Source organism: Octopus bimaculoides, chromosome 9, assembly GCF_046866305.1.
Source record: "Octopus bimaculoides isolate indiv1 chromosome 9, ASM4686630v1, whole genome shotgun sequence".
Classification (NCBI taxonomy): domain Eukaryota; kingdom Metazoa; phylum Mollusca; class Cephalopoda; order Octopoda; family Octopodidae; genus Octopus; species Octopus bimaculoides.
Window position 1 is genome coordinate 70,261,009 of NC_142936.1, and position 19,557 is coordinate 70,280,565.

Consider the following 19,557-nt stretch of genomic DNA (forward strand, 5'->3'; position numbering starts at 1 on the left):
GAAAAGATCTACGAGCCGCACAAAGCAAAGCAGTGTACTAGAAACACGTTAGCAGCATTCAAAAATATCTGTGCGGCAAGCCTGTCGTGAGATAGGAATTTCAAAATGAAGCGCCCATCGATTTTGAAGCACCATCATTGAAAAAGTTGGAATAGTCCATGCTCTAATTGAAGATGATCCGGACCGAAAAATGAAGTTTTTTTTACGAGTGGTATTCGACAATATGTTTTGAAAATGCACACTTACCAACAACGATTATTTGGGGACTAATGAGGCAGCATTTGAATTGAATGACTAAACCGTCGCAGTTGCCTCTACTGGTACCTGAGAATCCACATACTATGGAGAAGCATCATGTTAATTTACCAGGTGTTGCAGTTTGGTGCGGAGGCGCAATGGCCCAGTGGTTAGGGCAGCGGACTCGCGGTCATAGGATCGCGGTTTCGATTCCCAGACCGGGCGTTGTGAGTGTTTATTGAGCGAAAACACCTAAAGCTCCACGAGGCTCCGGCAGGGGATGTTGGTGAACCCTGCTGTACTCTTTCACCACAACTTTCTCTCACTCTTTCTTCCTGTTTCTGTTGTGCCTGTAATTCAAAGGGCCAGCCTTGTCACACTGTGTCACGCTGAATATTCCCGAGAACTACGTTAAGGGTACACGTGTCTGTGGAGTGCTCAGCCACTTGCACGTTAATTTCACGAGCAGGCTGTTCTGTTGATCGGATCAACTGGAACCCTCGACGTCGTAAGCGATGGAGTGCCAACACACACACAACACAGTATGGTGCGTTTTATTATCAAAAGTATTAATTGGACTATCCTTTTTGACGGTACTGTGACTGGTCCCATTTACTTGAACTTGCTTCAACAAACTGTCATGCCAAGTATTCAAGAATGTGAAATTTTATTTCCAGCAAGTTGGGCCTCTGCACACTACTATACAAAAATATATGGGTCTATCTTGAGATTTTGCCAAACAGGTGAATTGGATGAAGAGGTTCAGTAGAATACCCTCTACGCGCACTGGACCTAACACCATTAGACTTTTTTATGGGGATACTTAAAATATAAGGTTTGCAGTACAAGACCGGTATCAGTCGACGAATTAACCGCAACCATTGAATGAGAATGTGCACAAATACCAAACGAAATGTTTCTTGAGGATTACGATTCCATTTCTTCGTGCGTACACCTTTTGGACATCCTGTATGTGTGTGTGTGTGTGCGTGTGCGCGCGCGTGTGTTTTAGGAGCTGAAACTTCACTTCAGAAATCATTACACAAAGTTTATCATACGATCTTCAGACGATAATTATCCGACGATCGCAAACGAGAAATTCGGAGTAGAAATCTGCGAAGCTTCAGTTTCCAGTAAAATACAAAATATAACTCTACTTTCAGTATTGAGTACTCTAGTGTTTCTTCTTTGTTCACACTTCAGTGCTTACTTATATATGTGCGTGATTGCGCGCATCACGTGTATGTGTGCTCGTGCGTGCATGAGACAGAGAATGAGATGCATAAGCACGTGTTATATTGCGTGATCATAAGCAATTTTCGTATATTTAATACTACAGAGCGCTGACAGTTAGATTTAGCCACACTCTTGTATTACATAATCTCCACTTAGAAACTACTAATCTCATAAAATCTGATAGGTCCAAAATTCACCCGGCTTTCTCCTACACTTATCATAGTAATCAGTTCCACTCGCCTCTTACAATCGGCAGTCTATTTTTGTGACCTTGATCAAGTCATATATATATATATATATACACACGGGACAAAGAGGATTAAGATATATATATATATATATATATATATATATATACACTCACGCACACACACATATAATATATATATATATATATATATATATATATATATATATATATATATATATATATATATATATATATATATATACATATATATATATGTGTGTGTGTATATATATATAAATATATATATATATATATATATATATATATATATATATATATATATATATATATATATATATATATATATATATATATACTTATTTATATGCATATGTGTGTATGCTAAAATGTATATATATATGACATGACCAGTCGCCATAATTGACCGCTAACTCCAAAAGTGGTGGTGGTGGTGGTGGTGATGATGATGATGATGATGATGATGTTGTGTCTGTCGTCGTCTTTGTTGTTGTTGTTAAATATGCACGACCGGGATAATTTGTGCAAAGATGCATGCTGGAGGGAGTGAATGGAATTATTGTCTACCGGGATCGGCTGCTAGTCAACTCGGAGACAATTTCGCCATAGGTTGACTGAAGCATGCAAGAACGAAGAGGCCCTCTTCTAGAATACAAGCGAAACAGTTGTAGTTGACATCAGTGAAAATTTATGTTTGTAGCACTATCACATGACGCAGAATCAAATATTCGTTAAAGGTGGTAAAAATTAAGAAGTACAGAATTTCAGAAATGCAGATATGGCAAGTAGGTTGGTGGAAAATTTACGACACTAAAGCTGTAACTGGAATTTGCAAACGTGAAAATTTGTTTTCTTTAGAAGAAAGAGAAAAATCTCCATGGACACCCTCCAAGACGCACGCACACACACACACACACACACACACACACACACACACACGCACACACGCACAAATACACACCGCGCACACACACACAAGTATATACATATAACATACATACATATATGTACGCGTACTCGTTTAGCATTAATAACGCATAGCGCTGTTTCCGAAGTCATTGCCTCTTCGTGAATATTCCTTTTAAAATTAATTATCATAACATTAACGGTTAATTAGATCTTAAACCAATTATATCATTTTAATCAACATCTCATTCAATAACTGCAAAGATACAGTCAGTCTTTTTACGTGTAATGTGACATGACTGTGCGATGTTATTTAGCAAGTTTGCATCTTTGTGTACAAGTATTCTTTCCTACTCTAGGCACTAAGCCCGAAATCTTGTGGGGGGGAGGGGGGTGGGCAGTCGCTTATATCGACCCCAGTACGCAACTGGTACTCAATTTTATCGACCCCGAAAGGATGAACGGCAAAGATGACCTCGGCGGAATTTGAACTCAGAACGTAACGGCAGACGGAATACCGCTAAGCATTTCGCCCGGCGTACTAACGTTTCTTGTTTCTTTATTGCCCACACGGGGCTAAACATAGAGGGGACACACAAGGACAAACAAAGGGATTAAGTCGATTACATCGACCCCAGTGCGTAACTGGTACTTAACTTATCGACCCCGAAAGGATGAAAGGCAGAGTCGACTTCGGCGGAATTTGAACTCAGAACTCCAGTTTATTTAGTTCTGTATCATTAAGAGTTAATCGAAGTGTGTATGTACGTATACATACATACATACATACATACATACCTTCTAACACACATTCGTGTATGCATGTACTTGTGTGTATAAATTTGACAAGTTAGAAAAGTATCCACTAACTTTAGTCTTTAGGGTACTCCATGCAAGCAACTATTTAATGAGAATAAATAACGAGTCATAGGGGAAATAGTCTGGAATCTTATCCAACGAGGGTGCTATGTCCTAACTGAAAAGACATTATTCATTTGAGAGAACGCTGATAATTCAAGTTAAACTTCACATGTTTCAGTACAATTACAAAAGATGGCGGGCGTAAAGAATGTGGACTGCACCCGCTTCCGTTTTTTTTTGGGGGGGGGGGGGGTTACAGAATCCCCCATTTTCGAGTACGGAGATTCTGATTCTGCAAAAAAACAACAAAAAAAAGCGACATTTTAAAATGCCAAATTCTTCAATTTTCACTCTTTCAGAAATTTTTTTCCGAAATACGTAGAAAAATTCGGAGATTATCTCCGTATTTTTTGAAGAATCAGAATCTCAGTACTCGAAAATGGGTGATTCTGTGAAAAAAAAAAAAAAAAAACGAAAGGGGATGCGGTTCACATTGTTTACGTCAGCCACAAAAGATTTAAGAACAAGTGCTGGCCAATTCGACTTGCCTACAAATCGGTACTGGACTAACAAAATAGGCACGGTCTTTCCACCCCCCCCCCCCCCCACCCCCCGAGAACGTAATGCACGAGCCATGGTTGATCATCAGGCGGATCGCACTACTAAAAAAAATAAATTCAAAATAAATTTTCGTTGGCGTGCCATTCAGAAAGTCCCGCGGGCAGCAGTTTGCCCATGTCTGTTTTAATATATCGTGGTTGTTTCGTATAAAAGTGTATAAGGGAGAAGGCCAGTGAGTAATTTTATTTCCCTATCAACAGAACAATTAGATGGATGCTTAGGAATATAGATTTTAATATAATTCTTTCTTTCATAACAGAGAGAAACTCTGTAATGAAATGGTGCCGTGCCTGAAATTAAATCCAGATCGTTTACACAGCAGTCGTGCATCCTGTGAACTGACAGCCACAAGAGATTATCCCATTAGAGTGAGAAGCCACTCATTGGAATCAAATGATAGCTTCAATCGCTTTCGCGGTGAATCTGACAACAAAAATAACTGAACATTACTTGAAACCGACAGACTTAAAATGTTTAATGTATTGCTGGCTTTCGATTTTCGATATGTGTGTAAAAGAGAGGGAATGAGAAAGAAAGAGAAAGAGAGAAGAGTGAGATGAAAGAGAGAGAGAGAGGAAAAGAGAAAATAAATGTTGGGTGCGTATGAGTGCATGCGCATGCGTATTTGTATATATAAGTGTTGTGACGATAACTTCTTCTAGGCTTCTTCTATGTTGCAAATTAATCGTGTGTAACCAGGCGTGTTAATATGTATTTGCCAGTGGTGTCTTCAGGAATACCAGTGTTTTAGTGTATGTCCATTTATAGAAATGCTTTGTGATCATGTGTCATTGCACATCTTTCAGCAGTGTCTCACTTATTTCAGAGGATTGTTAAACACGGATGTATGTATGTATGTATGTATGTATGTATGTATGTATGTATGTATACGTATGTATGTATGTATGTATGTATGTATGTATGCGTGGTTGTGTATTCTGTTTATTCTTTTCCTTGTTTCAGTCAGTTGACTGTGGCCATGCTAGAGCACCGCCTTTAGTCGAACAAATCGACCCCAGGACTTATTCTTTGTAAGCCTACTGCTTATTCTCTCGGTCTCTTATGCTGAACCGCTAAGTTTCGGGGACGTAAACACACCAACATCGGTCGTCAAGCGATGGCGAAGGGACAAACACACACATACACACACACACAAATATTTATATATATATATATATATATATATATATATATATACGACAGGCCTCTTTCAGTTTCCGTCTTCCAAATCCACTCTGAAGGTTTTGGTCGACCCGAGGCTCTAGTAGAAGATATTTGTCCAAGGTGCCATGCAGTGAGACTGAACCCGAAACCATGTGAGGTAGATTCTTTCCATTATAACAGTGGTAGACCACCACGGTAGATATGCGGTGAACTCAAGCACGGAATTAACTAACCTAACAGCAGTTCTTTTTGATGTATGTTTGCATGTATGTATGTATGTCGGCGGAAGTGTTAACGTGAGCAGACATCAGTTGGCAGCGTACAGTAAGTTTCAACTTTCGCCTGTTACCTATGATTCAAACTATGCAGATCTGCAATTGGACTGAATGTTCATCCAAGAGGTCACGGACGGGAAGTCAGAAATGCTATTGACAGCGACGAAGCACAAATAGACGGCAATCATCTGTGAAGATGGAGCAATCACCAAGTATTTAAGCATGAATTTACGCATGAATGGGTATATCCACGTATGTATGTATGATGACATCTACATTTGTATGTATGTAAGAATGTATATATGCATGTGTATGAATGCATGTATGTTTGTATAAATGTATAACAATCTGTCTGTCAGTCTGTATGTATGTATGTATGTATGTATGTATGTAAAGTAAATAGGTCCTCTGTCTCTTTCCGCGATTCTGATGCCAATTGTTCGATCAACTGGAACTACCGTAATGACGTGTAAATACGCATGGATCCTTAGTGTAAAAACCCTCAACTAGAATCAACTCGGCTAAATGTGTGAAAATTCTGAACCTCTGAAATACATGGACAGGCAACAGATGGGCTTCCATATAGTTATTATGTACCCAATTTTGCCTACGGGACTTAGGTCGACCGGAAGTTACGGTAGAATACATTAGCTCAACATGTTATAAAATGGGACCAATCCTGGGACTTAATGATTTCTAAGCGAACTTTGCAACCGCTCGGCAATTTCTACATCCATATGTCTGTATGTCTGTATGTCTGTCTGCTTGTCTGTCTGTCTGTCTGTATGTCTGTCTGTCTGTATGTATGTCTGTCTGTATGTATGTATGGATGGATGGATGGAATTATATGTGTGTATGTGTATGTATGCATGTATGTATGTATGTATGTGTGTATGTATGTATGTATGTATGTATGTATGTATCTATCTATCTATCTATCATTCTATCTCTCTCTCTCCCCCTCTCTCTCTCCCTCTCTCTCTCTCTCTCTCTCTCTCTCTATATATATATATATATATATATATATATATACACATATATATATCCTCTATATGTACAAACATACACACACGTACATACATACATACATACATACATACATACATACATACATACATACATACATATAAATATATGCAAGCACATGCATATATAAGCACAAACGCTCTCATACATACCAATAGATATATAAATGATTTTTACAACTACAAAATATGTGTACGTATATCTGAATTCATGTATATTTCGCTGAATTATTATATGTATGCCCCACTAAATAACATTCACTCTTCAAAAAAATATCAGTGTGACTTTAAGTGTTCTCGACAAAACAACGGCGTCAAATGGCTGGATGATCTGACGTGAGCAGTATGGAATGAGAACGAGAGAGAGAGAGGGAGAGAGAGATAGAGAGAGAGAGAGAGAGAGAGAGAGAGAGAGAGAGAGAGAGAGAGAGAGAGAGAGGTGAAGTTGGAGAAAGAAAGGAGTGTAAGCCAATAAAAACAAGTAGAGATTGCGACGCAGTTTTATTTCCTGGTTGAAGTAATTTCAAGGTGATAGATTTTTAAATAAATGATAGATTTTAAAGTAAAAACAGGTACATTACGCCAACTTATTCTCTTTCTCTCTCTATGTACTTTAGTAAGACATCAGCCCAGATGATATTTAGATGTATGACAGGTTGGGAAATCTAGGTACAATAAGGATATTTTATAGGCGACAAATTACCCGAGCCGTTAGAATCCAGAGCAAATTGCCTTGCATTTTTTTCCCTTTTCTAAGCGGCAAATTATGAGCCGTTAGAGTCTAGAGCAAATCGTCTCGCAGTATATTTTCATGCAGCATGTTATTATTTCAAGCCCACCGAGATCATCTTTGTTATTATTCTTTTGAGATTGATCAGATAAATTACCAGTCCCTGTCAGCGCCGACGAGATGCTGCGCTCTGTTTGCTACGGCTCTTTGTGCTATGCATGAGTTCAAATCCCGCAGAGGTCAACTTTATCATACATTCGTTTGGAGGTTAGTAAATAAAGTATCGCTCAAGGATAAAAGATTGGCGAAATTCTTTGAGCGTCGGACGGGAGACCTTGTGATGTTCATTTTGGTTTTTGCGTTCTTAGTTCTTAGGTGAGACTTAATCCATCAGCAGCTTTCAAGACCACCATCTAGTCCCCGTGTACACTGTAGCAAGCATACAAAGCATAAAAGCAGAATCTTTCTGTTCCTTACAGACCAATATAAACCCGTGGCTTTATTTCTAAATCAGTAGGTGGAAGCGGCAACATCGTTATTGTCTGATTTAAATGACTAGTAAAGCACAATTGTTAAATCACTTCTCTTGAACACACGTAGTAGTATACTCTGTCGTTTTCAAAATACTTATTCATCTATTGAAATTGAACACTTTGAATTCATAAATCAAAGATAAACTTGCTCAACGTGCAAATATCCACTACTTCATTTTACTTTCATCCACGATTTCCTTTTTTCTTTCTTATTTTACTCTTTCCTTTCTCCAGTCATTTGTCTCTCTGTTTCACTCCTTCCTCTCTCGTTCGGGGGCGGGGGTCTTCATTCAAGTACCACAACTGTGCCTTTCATCCTCCCTATCCTTTCTGGAGCTGCTTCTCTTTCTTCTGTCTCCCTTCTGCCTTCCATTACACTCTAGCGAAACAGAAGTTTATTATATAGTCGCTATAGGGAGAGAAAGGGGAAAGAAAGAAAGAAAGAAAGAAAGAAAGAAAGAAAGAAAGAAAGAAAGAAAGAAAGAAAGAAAGAAAGAAAGAAAGAAAGAAGTGGAATCCTAGGAAAATAACGATGCTGCACTTTGCATCGATAAAAAGTAATACCAATTATTTTAAACAGCGGAATAAATTTTGTGTCAATTTTGTTATCCTTCAGAACAAGTTAGCTTTTCCTCTCTTCGACGAAGGGATCGGCTTGAAACGTTAAAACTCCTCTTTTACCTCGCAGCATAAATCTTAAAATCTATTTCACCGTTTGTATTACACACAGACGCACACATACATCATGTGTGTACATATATCTTAAGTATGTATACACACACACACACACACACACACATATGTTTATATATGTATATGATATGTATATATGTATATATATATTATAGAGAGCTAGTGGGGAGGAAAGGAAGAGCTTCTCTTGAACTTAAAATACAGATTATTGCCGTAACTAAGTTAAAGTCATGATCTATACGAAGGGGGAAAAATTGTCATAAAAAAAAAGAAAGGAAAAAGAAAGGAATAACAAGAATGAAAAAAAAGAAGAAAACACTCTTATGTTTGATTCTGCTGCAGTTTATAATTTGATTTGGGAATTGTGTTTAGAATGAATATACATGTCTAGAATTTTAGGTTCGGCATATATAAGATATTGGAGTTCTAAATATATTTTTGTTTGGCTTATGATCATAATAATAATAATAATAATAATAATAATAGTGATAATAATAATAATAATAATAATAATAATAATAATAATAATAATAATAATAATAATAATAATAATAATAATAATAATGATAATAATAATAATAACAAAAACTGAAACAGGAATATAGAGACTTTCTTGGCAGCCACCAAATGGTTTTGGCATAATTTCATGTCATGGTTGCTAGTTCTTGTCACCCAAGAGATAGCACTTGTTGTCTATGAAATCAGTCGTTCAAAGATGACTAGTAGAAGATTCCAAATCTACAGAGATTTGTCAACTAACTTCACAATATTGCTCAAAACAAACTAAATCGAACTTGCCTTTCGTTCGTCAATTCGCAAAACGCCATTCCCAGTTTGTATCCTTCCCTTCTCAATCAGACAGCCGAAACAAACACCGCGAGGCCATCTACTTCGAAGACTTAACTTTTCCTCCAATTCCCAGACATCTTTCTTGGTCTTTAAACGCGATGTAACAACATGGACTCTGGTCTCCATGGCTGACCAGAACATTTCCTTCTTTATTTATCCTTTTTTTTTTCTTTTTCTGTGAATGGTTTCCATGCTCCATTTCGATTTCCACCACTGATATGTATGTATGTATGTATGTATGTATGTATGTATTGTCCTGGATATGCCATTAAACTGCATCCGGTAGTGGGACGCTGGTTGAAAAGTGTGGAACCACCTCTTAGCCACTATTATTCCCAAATTTACTCCGACCTTAAGTAATAGCACCCTCTCAGGATCTCATATTATTATTATCATTATTATTATTATTATTATTATTATTATTATTATTATTATTATTATTATTATTATTATTATTATTATTATTATTATTATGTCAGAATCGTTAGCACGCCGGGCAAGATGTTTATCTGCATTTCGTCCGTCTTTATGCACTGAGTTCAAATTCCGCCGAGATCGACTTTGCCTGTCATTCTCAAGGCGGTAAGCTGGCAGAATCGTTAACACGCTGAACGAAATGCTTAGCGGTATTTCGCCCGTCGTTACGTTCTGAGTTCATATTCCACCGAGGTTGATTTTGCCTTTTTTCCTTTCGGGCTCGATAAATTAAGTACCAGTCAAGTACTGGGATCGATGTGATCAATCGTCCCCCTCCCCACAAAAATCCAAACCTTGTGTCTATAGTAGAAAGGATTATTATTGTTACTATCATCATCATCATCATCATCATCATCATTATTATTATCATTATCATTATTGAGTGAGAGACCAGAGCATGCCATCAAAGTGACACTGGGTTAAAATATACGAAGCCCAGTATACCCATCATACCTACCCGTCTGATAGGGGTACCAGGCACATGCATCACAACCATATGTGCGCGACATAGTGATTTCATATCAAGATAAACAGCGCATGACCTTGCAGGTGGAGGCCCAGTTAGAATTTTCTTCGGGTCGAGTAGCCTATCCCGCTCAAAAGGTTCCTGAATAAGAGTTGTTTAAAGATGTTGAACAAAACACCTATGTTTTCAGAGGTGAATTATCCAAACCCCAAAGAATTCTTCTCTATACATGGCTATGATCCACCCTACTACTTCTGCTCGTGATCAGGGATGCACATATCGTCAGCCAGTAAGGGACATGTTCAACTGTTTTAGATCAAACAACTGACAAGCAAATCCGTGGTATTGGAACAAGACAAAACAATGTACAGGATAATACTTCCAATCAGTTAAGATCAGAACCCATGAGAATCACTGTCTGGTACTGCATCAGGGCATTTATTATTATTATTATTATTATTATTATTATTATTATTATTATTATTATTATTATTATTATTATTATTATTATTATTTATTCTAAGCTTTGATGTGATACAATTGTTAAATTAATGTGACAACGTTAAACAGGTTGGGTTTTTACTTGGAAATAAAGATGAATAAGAACAAGCCAATTGCTTTCACACTATGTCTGAAAAGGAATGATAATAAAGAAAAACTAAATTCAGTAGATGTAAAAATGCTTCTGAACATTTCTGGAGAAAAGAAAGGAAATAACACTGATTTATTTGTTCGTATAAAACGGACCTGACGACAGCTTTTAGATAAAAAGAAAACAAAACTAGGATTATAACATATATAAATACAATAGGAGAATGAATTCCTTGAAGGCAAGTAAGGACAAGTTGACCCATTTCTACTCGCTATCTCTCTCTCTCTCTCTCTCTCTCTCTCTCTCTCTCTCTCAGCAATCTTTTAGTCATTGAAACAATTCTCATGTTTACCAAGACTAAATCAATAGTTTAAGGATGTCGAAATACAAAACCGGGGACATTGTGAATTTATCAAAAAAAAGAAAAGAAAAAGAAAAAAAGGAAATGCTCTACTATTCAAATTATTATTTTATTATCATATAAAATAGACCAAAAATTTCCTCTTCATTTATGTCGCTAATTCCCTAGAGATTATGTATGAACGTCACCACACCTCATTTCCTTTCCTTTTATGTCAAGAGAGATTGTTTACATTTAGTCTTAAGAAATCAATATGTTTACTTCATAAGTTTCATGACGTGTTTTCCTTCTAAAAACCGAAAGTACGGCTAAGAAAGAGCAACCGGCTTAACGACTTGTTTTCACGAGATATATCAAGCTGTTGCATTATTAGATCAGCAAACCTTTAAAGCAATCACTATCGGCTATATCGAACTTATTTGGAATGAATGTCTCATTGATTAATATTTGCTAAAGAAGGATTCGATTATTGGTTTTATTCGTTTGTTATTTCTTAGTGAACAGCCAATGAAGCGACAGAATGAGAAGCATCAAGAAAGAAATATAAAAAAAAGATGGTTGCTCGATATTTAAAATACAACAACAACAACGATAATGATAATAATAATAATAATAATAATAATAATAATAATAATAATAATAATAATAATAATAATAATAATAATAATAAATTGAATGCTGTAACCTAAACTTATCAAAGGAGGAAATGATTGGATGAAATGAAGGAGCAAACCAACCGACTTCTTTTTATTCAAATAAAACAATAATCTTACGCCATAAACTACTGCAGAGAAGATATTTGCAATTTAAAAAAATCTTTTACGTGCGTGCATATGTATTTGTGTGTGTATGAACGTGTATGTGTATGGACGTGTATGTATGTATATGGACATGTGTGTGTGTGTGTTTTACGGATAAGGAGATTGAAAATAAAGTAGAAAATAAATCATAAAGCTGAAAACGTGATAGTGTATTGTTTTATTAAATACACAGTGAGTTACTCCACCTCCCATACCAATTTGTAGGCGTTCGTTATGAAATGCAAATTGATCGTGAAATCAAAAAAAATTAACATCGAAAATACTAGATGATGGACATTACACAGAATTCTTTTCTCTCACTCTGTCTCTCTCTCCCTCTAAAATGGAGGTGGGAAGTAGCTGAGGTTATAAAGAAAAAGGTTAAGGAAAATAAGACACTACAAGAATATTCTAATGCTGAAAAATCCATCAAGAAAATAGTGATTTTCTACATTGGCCCAAGGCCACATATTTTAAAGGAAAGGTGTATATGGATTGAATTAATCATGATGTATTATTGCAGATATAGCTGAATTCGACAAAATATAGGGAAGAGAAAATATATGTATATTGTGTGTAAAGGTGAATGGGCTTCTTTTTAAGAGAGGGACAATACTAATATTCATGTCTTTCAAATATCCTAAATGAAGTGAAAGGAAACGGTTTTGACTGGGGTTTGAAACCACAGCTCAGAACCATACCTTTGTTTTGCATCACTTTGCTGAATACTCTAAGACTATCTACTCTGAATTTACTCAGAGATTTACATCAGAAATACACACGTTATGTATGTATGTATATATGTATGTATGTATGTATGTATGTATGTATGTATGTCGTGGCACTCTGTCAATTACGACGACGTGGGTTCCAGTTGATCCGATCAACGGAACAGCCTGCTTGTGAAATTAACTTGCAAGTGGCTGAGCACTCCACAGACACGTGTCTGTGTGTCTTAGTGTTGGTATCCCCACACTATCGCCTGACAACCGCTGTTGGTTTGTTTACGTCCCCAAAACTTTGTGGCTCAGCAAAAGAACCTGACAGAATATTCACCAGCCTTTAAAAATATAAGTATTAGTTTTGATTTGCTCGACTAAACCTTTCAAGACAGTACCCCCAGCATGGCTGTTGTTCAGTGAATGAAACAAAAATAAAAAGTAAATACATATGTATGTATGTGTATGTGCGTGCGCGAGCGTATGTGTATGTATCAATTTGCAATTAAAAATTTTTCTTAATAAGAAAAGTTTTCTTTTTTACGACGTTAGCGCAATAATTTTTAAAATCATGATGTCCAACCTGTAATAATCTGTGATAATCCTTTCTCTTATAGGTACAAGACCTGAAATTTTGGGGAAGGGGGCTAGTTGATTACATCGACCTCAGTGTTCAACTGGTCATTTTTTTATCGACCTCGAGGTGATGAAAGGCAAAGTCGACTTCGGTGGAATTTGAACTCAGAAAGTAAAGACAGATGAAATGCCGCTAAGCATTTCGCCCGGCGTGCTAATGGTTCTGTCTGTAATAATGGCATCTAATAATTTACATATTCCTTTCGATTATTCGGAATACCCATTTTGTATATTTCTGGAAAACAATAGCGACAATTAGTTTTAAAACAGGTCTATCCCGTTAACATTTTATTTTGTGCCAAACGTACAATTATTTGAGTATTAATGAAACGTGAAACTGTGTCGATCCGAACTCTAAATTAATTGCCTCACAATATTTAGTTTCCGCTTTTTCCCATTGGCTAAAATTCTCTGTTTATCTTCTTAGAAGTGTTATATTTCTCCTTTTTGTATAGTTTTAATCTAGATAGGTTATCAGGAGACAAAAATGACGTGATTTTTAGCATTAAAAAATATGTGTAATCAATGTTGTATTTAAAATATCTCGTCAGTTTTATTATCCACACCCATGATTCTCTTTTCCTCATTCTTGATCTGGTGTTGATTAAAACAAACATATTGACAATAGTAGATTTAGTAAACGCATACACACACAAAACAAAGAAATTAATGAAAGTAATAAGTAAGATCAAGTGCCGCCTCCTCGCCAATAGTTTTACAATAGAATAGAATCTATTTCGTAATTTTCACTTATTTCAAGATTAATAAAAGGAGAACAAGATCAAACAGGTATGTGCTGGATAAAACTGGTTGGTTTTTTAAAAGATTAATAACAATAGAAGTTTATTTCACTCTTGAAAGGTTTATTTCAATTTATTTAACTGCCATCTGAGCGACTATCTAAAATAGTTATTTATATATTTATTACACAAAACACGAAATAAAACTGTCATCTCAAGAACTTAAAAACAGAAAGAGTAACAAATGATGCTTGCTCTTTTTTTACAACTCATGCTGTCTTTGTTTCTCTTCGTGCCATCATAATTTTATGTGAAGCATTTTTTTAATGGTATTTGAAAGTGTTCTGGTACATTTGACTTTTCAAAAGCTGTAAAGGGTTAGGGATATGAGTTTGTCGTAATTGACTTGCCTACATTGAAAGCTTGTTACTCCATAATAAATTTTCTCAAATCTCATAAAGGGAAATCTCAAATGCATAAACAACCTGTGAGGTACATCAGTGCTAATGTTAAGGTGTATGAGGTTTGACATCTTAAACGTCTTCGCTATTAAAAGCTTTTCATTAATGAACCGAAAACTCAAAACAATCCATAGGGCCACATTTGTCCTAATAATAATAATAATAATAATAATAATAATAATAATAATAATAATAATAATAGCAATAATAACAATAATAATACTTTCTAGTAAAGGCACAAGGCCTCAAATTTTGGGGAAAGGGACTAGTCGATTACATCGACCTCAATGTTCAACTGGTACTTAATTTATCGACCCTGAAAAGATGAAAGGTAAAGTCGACCTCGGCTGAATTTGAACATTGAATGTAAAGACGGATGAAATTCCACTAGACAGAAAAGATAAAGAAAGGAGAAAAGAGAGAGAGAGTGAGTGAAAAAGGAGAGAGAGAGAGTGAAAAAGGAGAGAGAGTGAGTGAAAAAGGAGAGAGAGTGAGTGAAAAAGGAGAGAGAGAGGGAGAGAAAGAGGAAAAGAAAAGTAATTACAGACTTCCATGAAGCCAGGTCACGGCGAAGGAAAATATTGAAAAAAAAACCCATCATTAATTGAAGCGAGTTCATAAATTATACGTGAAGTATGTGTAGTGCACTTTATAACTTATAAAATTTTCCGCCTAACAACTGTACGGTGGTGTAGTGTAGGGTGTGCGAGTTGTGAGGGCTGCACAGAGTGACCACTTTTATATACGTGTGTTTTCTGTAGTCAAGTTTAAGAAAGGCGGGAAGCCATTTATGGCTACTGCACAGGGCTGCCATCTTATATGTATGTGTTTGCTCTAAGATACGTTTAATGAAGGAGGACGGTCAATATAGCTACTGCACAGGGTGGTCACTTTATATACATATATTTGTTGTAGTCAAGGCTGTGTTATGTTTAAGGGAGGGTGGCCAATATGGCTACTGGGCAAGTGTCCAGGCAGCAGATACTCTTCGGTATTTTACCCTCGTCATTATTATATCACTGAGTCGGTCGCTTTTTTGCTTTACCAACGCTATGCTTTCTCCGTCCGTACAGCTCTCAACTCTTTGACAGAATCGTAGGAGCACCGTCGCGACATACAGCGTGTATTGATTAGACCTGGCGGAGCCCATCCCTCTCCAAGTCCGACCAAGACTGATTTCTAAAAGAGAGAAGTGAGAGGAGAATCAACAACAGTACACAACTTGTGCTTTATTCATTGATCTCGAAAAGTCTAAAGGCAAAGTTGATCGCGGCCGGGTATGAACTCAAGACGAAGAGAACCAGAACGATGGGTGTAAAACAATCTATCCGCTGCACTAACGATTCACCCAGTTGACCACCTTCAATACTGATATAGCAGGTAAACGGAATCATAGGATTTTTGCTTACTGTCAAGCCCACGATACAATTACTTGCTTGCGACAACCGACGAAAGTAGATGAATTCGCACACCCACAACCCACCCAGCCAGCCCAAGAAACCAAATGACAAAAATATAAACATGACCTTTATCATTTTATAGAAACATGGCTTAAAATTCTGAGCACGACAACTTGTTTGTTTGTGCTTGTATTGTTCATGTTTAATTTGTTCAGCTTGTATTGTTCATTTCCAACTATCTCAGGAAGAAGCGTGTCAGTTGAAATATTAGTATCTCTACCCTGTGTTCAAAAATAGAGAGAAAAATAGCAAAAATCTCGAATAACACGTTTCTAAAGCGTTACGCATGGCTTGCTGTAAAATAACTAATTGCCATAACGTGTTGTTTATTTGCTAAAACACCAAAGGAAAATATAACAAATAACATTGAATAATGATTAAACAACAGTAGTAGCTAAGACAGTAGTATGGTTTGTATTTAATCTTTTTGAGCATTTGGTTCCAACCCTCTTGCCTCGGATTTGCAACTATTCTAAAATGATGAAATAATTATCAATTGTTTGAGAGTTACGCTTTAGTGAGCTCTGAATGGGCAGACCTATAGCAAAAGGCTTTCTAACTATAGCAGTTCCGTCTGCATGTTATCCAGTTTGTCTCTTAATTCTTCATTTTTTTTTTTTTTTAATGGATGGCTTATGATTTAAGAAAGATTTAGCAGCTATTTCTAGCAGGTTACCAAGGAAGAGCTTCTCTTGTTGGTTCGATTAATTATCAGTAATCCATCTATCCATTCATTCGTTCATTCATCCATTCATGCATTTATTCATGCATTTATTCACGCATACATTCAGACAGACAGACAGACAGACAGACAGACAGACAGACAGACAGACAGACAGACAAGCATGCACGCAAGTCTAGACGTGCAACTATATGTATGAGAATACATACATAAAACAAAACATACAAATCTATATATGCACAGACTCCAAATACTGCACATATACATACATGTAAAAAAATACCCTGTTGAAGTTGTTGAAATTTTAATGAAGGAGCCTTGGATCTAGTTTAGAGACCGAATCTCTCTCTCTCTCTCTCTCTCTCTCTCTCTCTCTCTATTGGCAAGAAGTCTTGAAATAAAACTGAATAATGACATACATACATACATACATACAAACCTATATATATATATATATATATACATACATACATACATACATACATACATACATTATATACATACACACACACACATATATACGTATGTATGGAATGTATGTGTGTATATATATACGTATTTACATAAATGCAAGCACACGCACGCACGAACACACGCACGAACACACACACACACACACACACGCGCGCACACACACACATGCACGTGCCTTCTCTTAAGTACAAACAAGCATGCACATATTCACAAATACAAATGCATTCTTTGATTGTCGTTCGATCCCTCTATGTACAATAAGACATTCACCTGCTGGCAGAGTCTTCTATGTCAACTTCAACGCCGGAAGAATTATTGTAACTTCGTAGGCATCCCACGTGACTTATATCCAGGAAACAACACATTGATCAAAGTCCAAGCCAGACCGAAATGATTGACGATTTTGGCTTGATTATCAACACTTTTGAGGTCATTAACTGAACCGTTAAAATGCATCAGTATTAAGGAGGACTTTGACTTTCCGTAGCAACTCCCGTGTGTAATATGTTGAGCTCAGACAGGTAACTCTTTTATCAGCCTTGTTTAAAAGTTTACAAGATTTGGGAATCTGAGCAAGTAAAAATCAAGTGTATAGTCTCTGTGGACACAAAGTAACACTCACTTCTGAAAGGATACACATCGATGTAATGTATTTCACAAGCTTATGTAATTATCACCCCCGCACGAGTGAGCTGTTAACTCTTTTGTTTCTACATTTCTGCTGAACAAATTAAACATGAAATTTTGATGAAAGATTTTAATTTAAAACAAGAAGTTTGTGTCACAGAATCAATAGTGATATCAAAGGAGTTCAACATCTTATAGAGAGATTTTATAGCAAAGGAAAAAAGAGATATGTTTGTGTGTATACACACACACACACACACACACACACAAATACACTCATGCGCACAGACATGTAATGTATAAACACAGGATAAGATTCAGGTTTACATATATTTTTATCTTGTACTTTTTGTGGCATGAACAGACTGTTAACTCAACTAGCTAACACTCTGAAAATATATGTGCAGTAGTGTAGTAACAGAGAAAAATGTCTTCTAGAATGTGATCAGGTATATATATATAGCTGAAACAGTACTGAAGAAAATATACATGATTTCACGAAGTTACATTTCTGCCTTCCATAATGAATATCTAAGAATATCTATCACACATGTGAAAATATTTTTGTAAATTTTATACGAACCTGTTGGCGTACTCGAGCTCGTTCTAAAGCACGTTTCTTAAAGAACTCTATTTTCGTTTGTGCATCCATTGTTTCGATGTTTGCTTTTGTCACTAGAATCACAGCATCGGACGATTCATCATTATCGAGCTTAGAAATATTCTCGTTTAAAAGTGAATCAGGTATCTTGTTATTATTGTTCTGGTCTATTTCCGGACCATCTACATCAATTATTGGACTGAAACATTCAACTAACGGGAAGTTATACTTTATACTTCCATTTGAAGTGAAATCTTGAAAAAAGTTATATTTTTTGGTAGGTGTTATTGGCAATTTCTTCAAAGACATTCTTCTTGAAAATTTATGAGATCCCTTTCAATTAAAAAAAAAATGCTTTCAACACGTGTAATTATTTTTTTTATGAGCGTTGTAGCTTGTTATGTCACGACTTCGAAACTAAATACTACTAAAACACCCCTCTCACTCTGCTCTTTCTCTCACTCTTTTTTCTTTCGTCAGCGAATTTACTTCAATATCATTAAGAAATCGGGGAAAAAATTAATTTTCACAATGCGAAAGTCACAATAAAATTCAATATTTTGTTTCAATAAAATCCTTGTGAAAATTGTCTATTTTTGTGTGTGTGTGTGTGTCCTTAAAAGAAATTATCTCACACAATCAGAACGCATAAAAAAAAATCATCCAATAAGCCTCTCACTGTATCCCTCTCAGTCTTCCAGTATAAATTAATACCAGATTTGAAGAAAATCAAATATTTTTTCTTTTTCTCTTTCTTTCTTCTTTTTTTCCTTTTTGATAATTATTCGATTGTCGAATGTCCTTGATTTAACTCTGGTTATTAACCTCTCTTGTCTCTCCACAGAAAAGAAGCTCTTAAATGTAAGTTGGTTGGGACGATATAAGATTTTCTGAGTCAGTGATAGAGACGATCCAATTTTTAGGAGGAATCTTTTGCAGTAACTTTTAAAGTCAAAGGGAAATGTATTGCCTACTTGCAATCGTATCCAGGAAAAAAAAGGAAATGAAAATCAAAGCAAAATGTTTGAAATTCAGGAATGGAAATATGCAAGATTTTTTCATATATTTTCGTTTATTTACGTTTAATTATTGCTAATTATCA

The 19,557-nt window shown here is 36.0% G+C and overlaps 1 protein-coding gene across 12 annotated transcripts in view; it reads right to left on the bottom strand.

The window, feature by feature from the left end:
- The window catches only part of LOC106868038 (serine/threonine-protein kinase 26), a 152,744-nt gene that overhangs the window by 77,085 nt on the left and 56,102 nt on the right, over nt 1-19,557 (bottom strand). Inside the window, exon 1 of one of the 12 annotated variants that reach the window (XM_014913147.3) lies at nt 18,438-19,431. The exons of the other annotated variants lie outside the window; for them this stretch is intronic. Within the exon in view, the coding sequence (XP_014768633.1) occupies nt 18,438-18,764 (327 nt within the window). The 5' untranslated portion in view covers nt 18,765-19,431. Of the gene's footprint in view, nt 1-18,437; nt 19,432-19,557 lie in introns of those variants that run through there. 12 annotated transcript variants of the gene reach the window in all.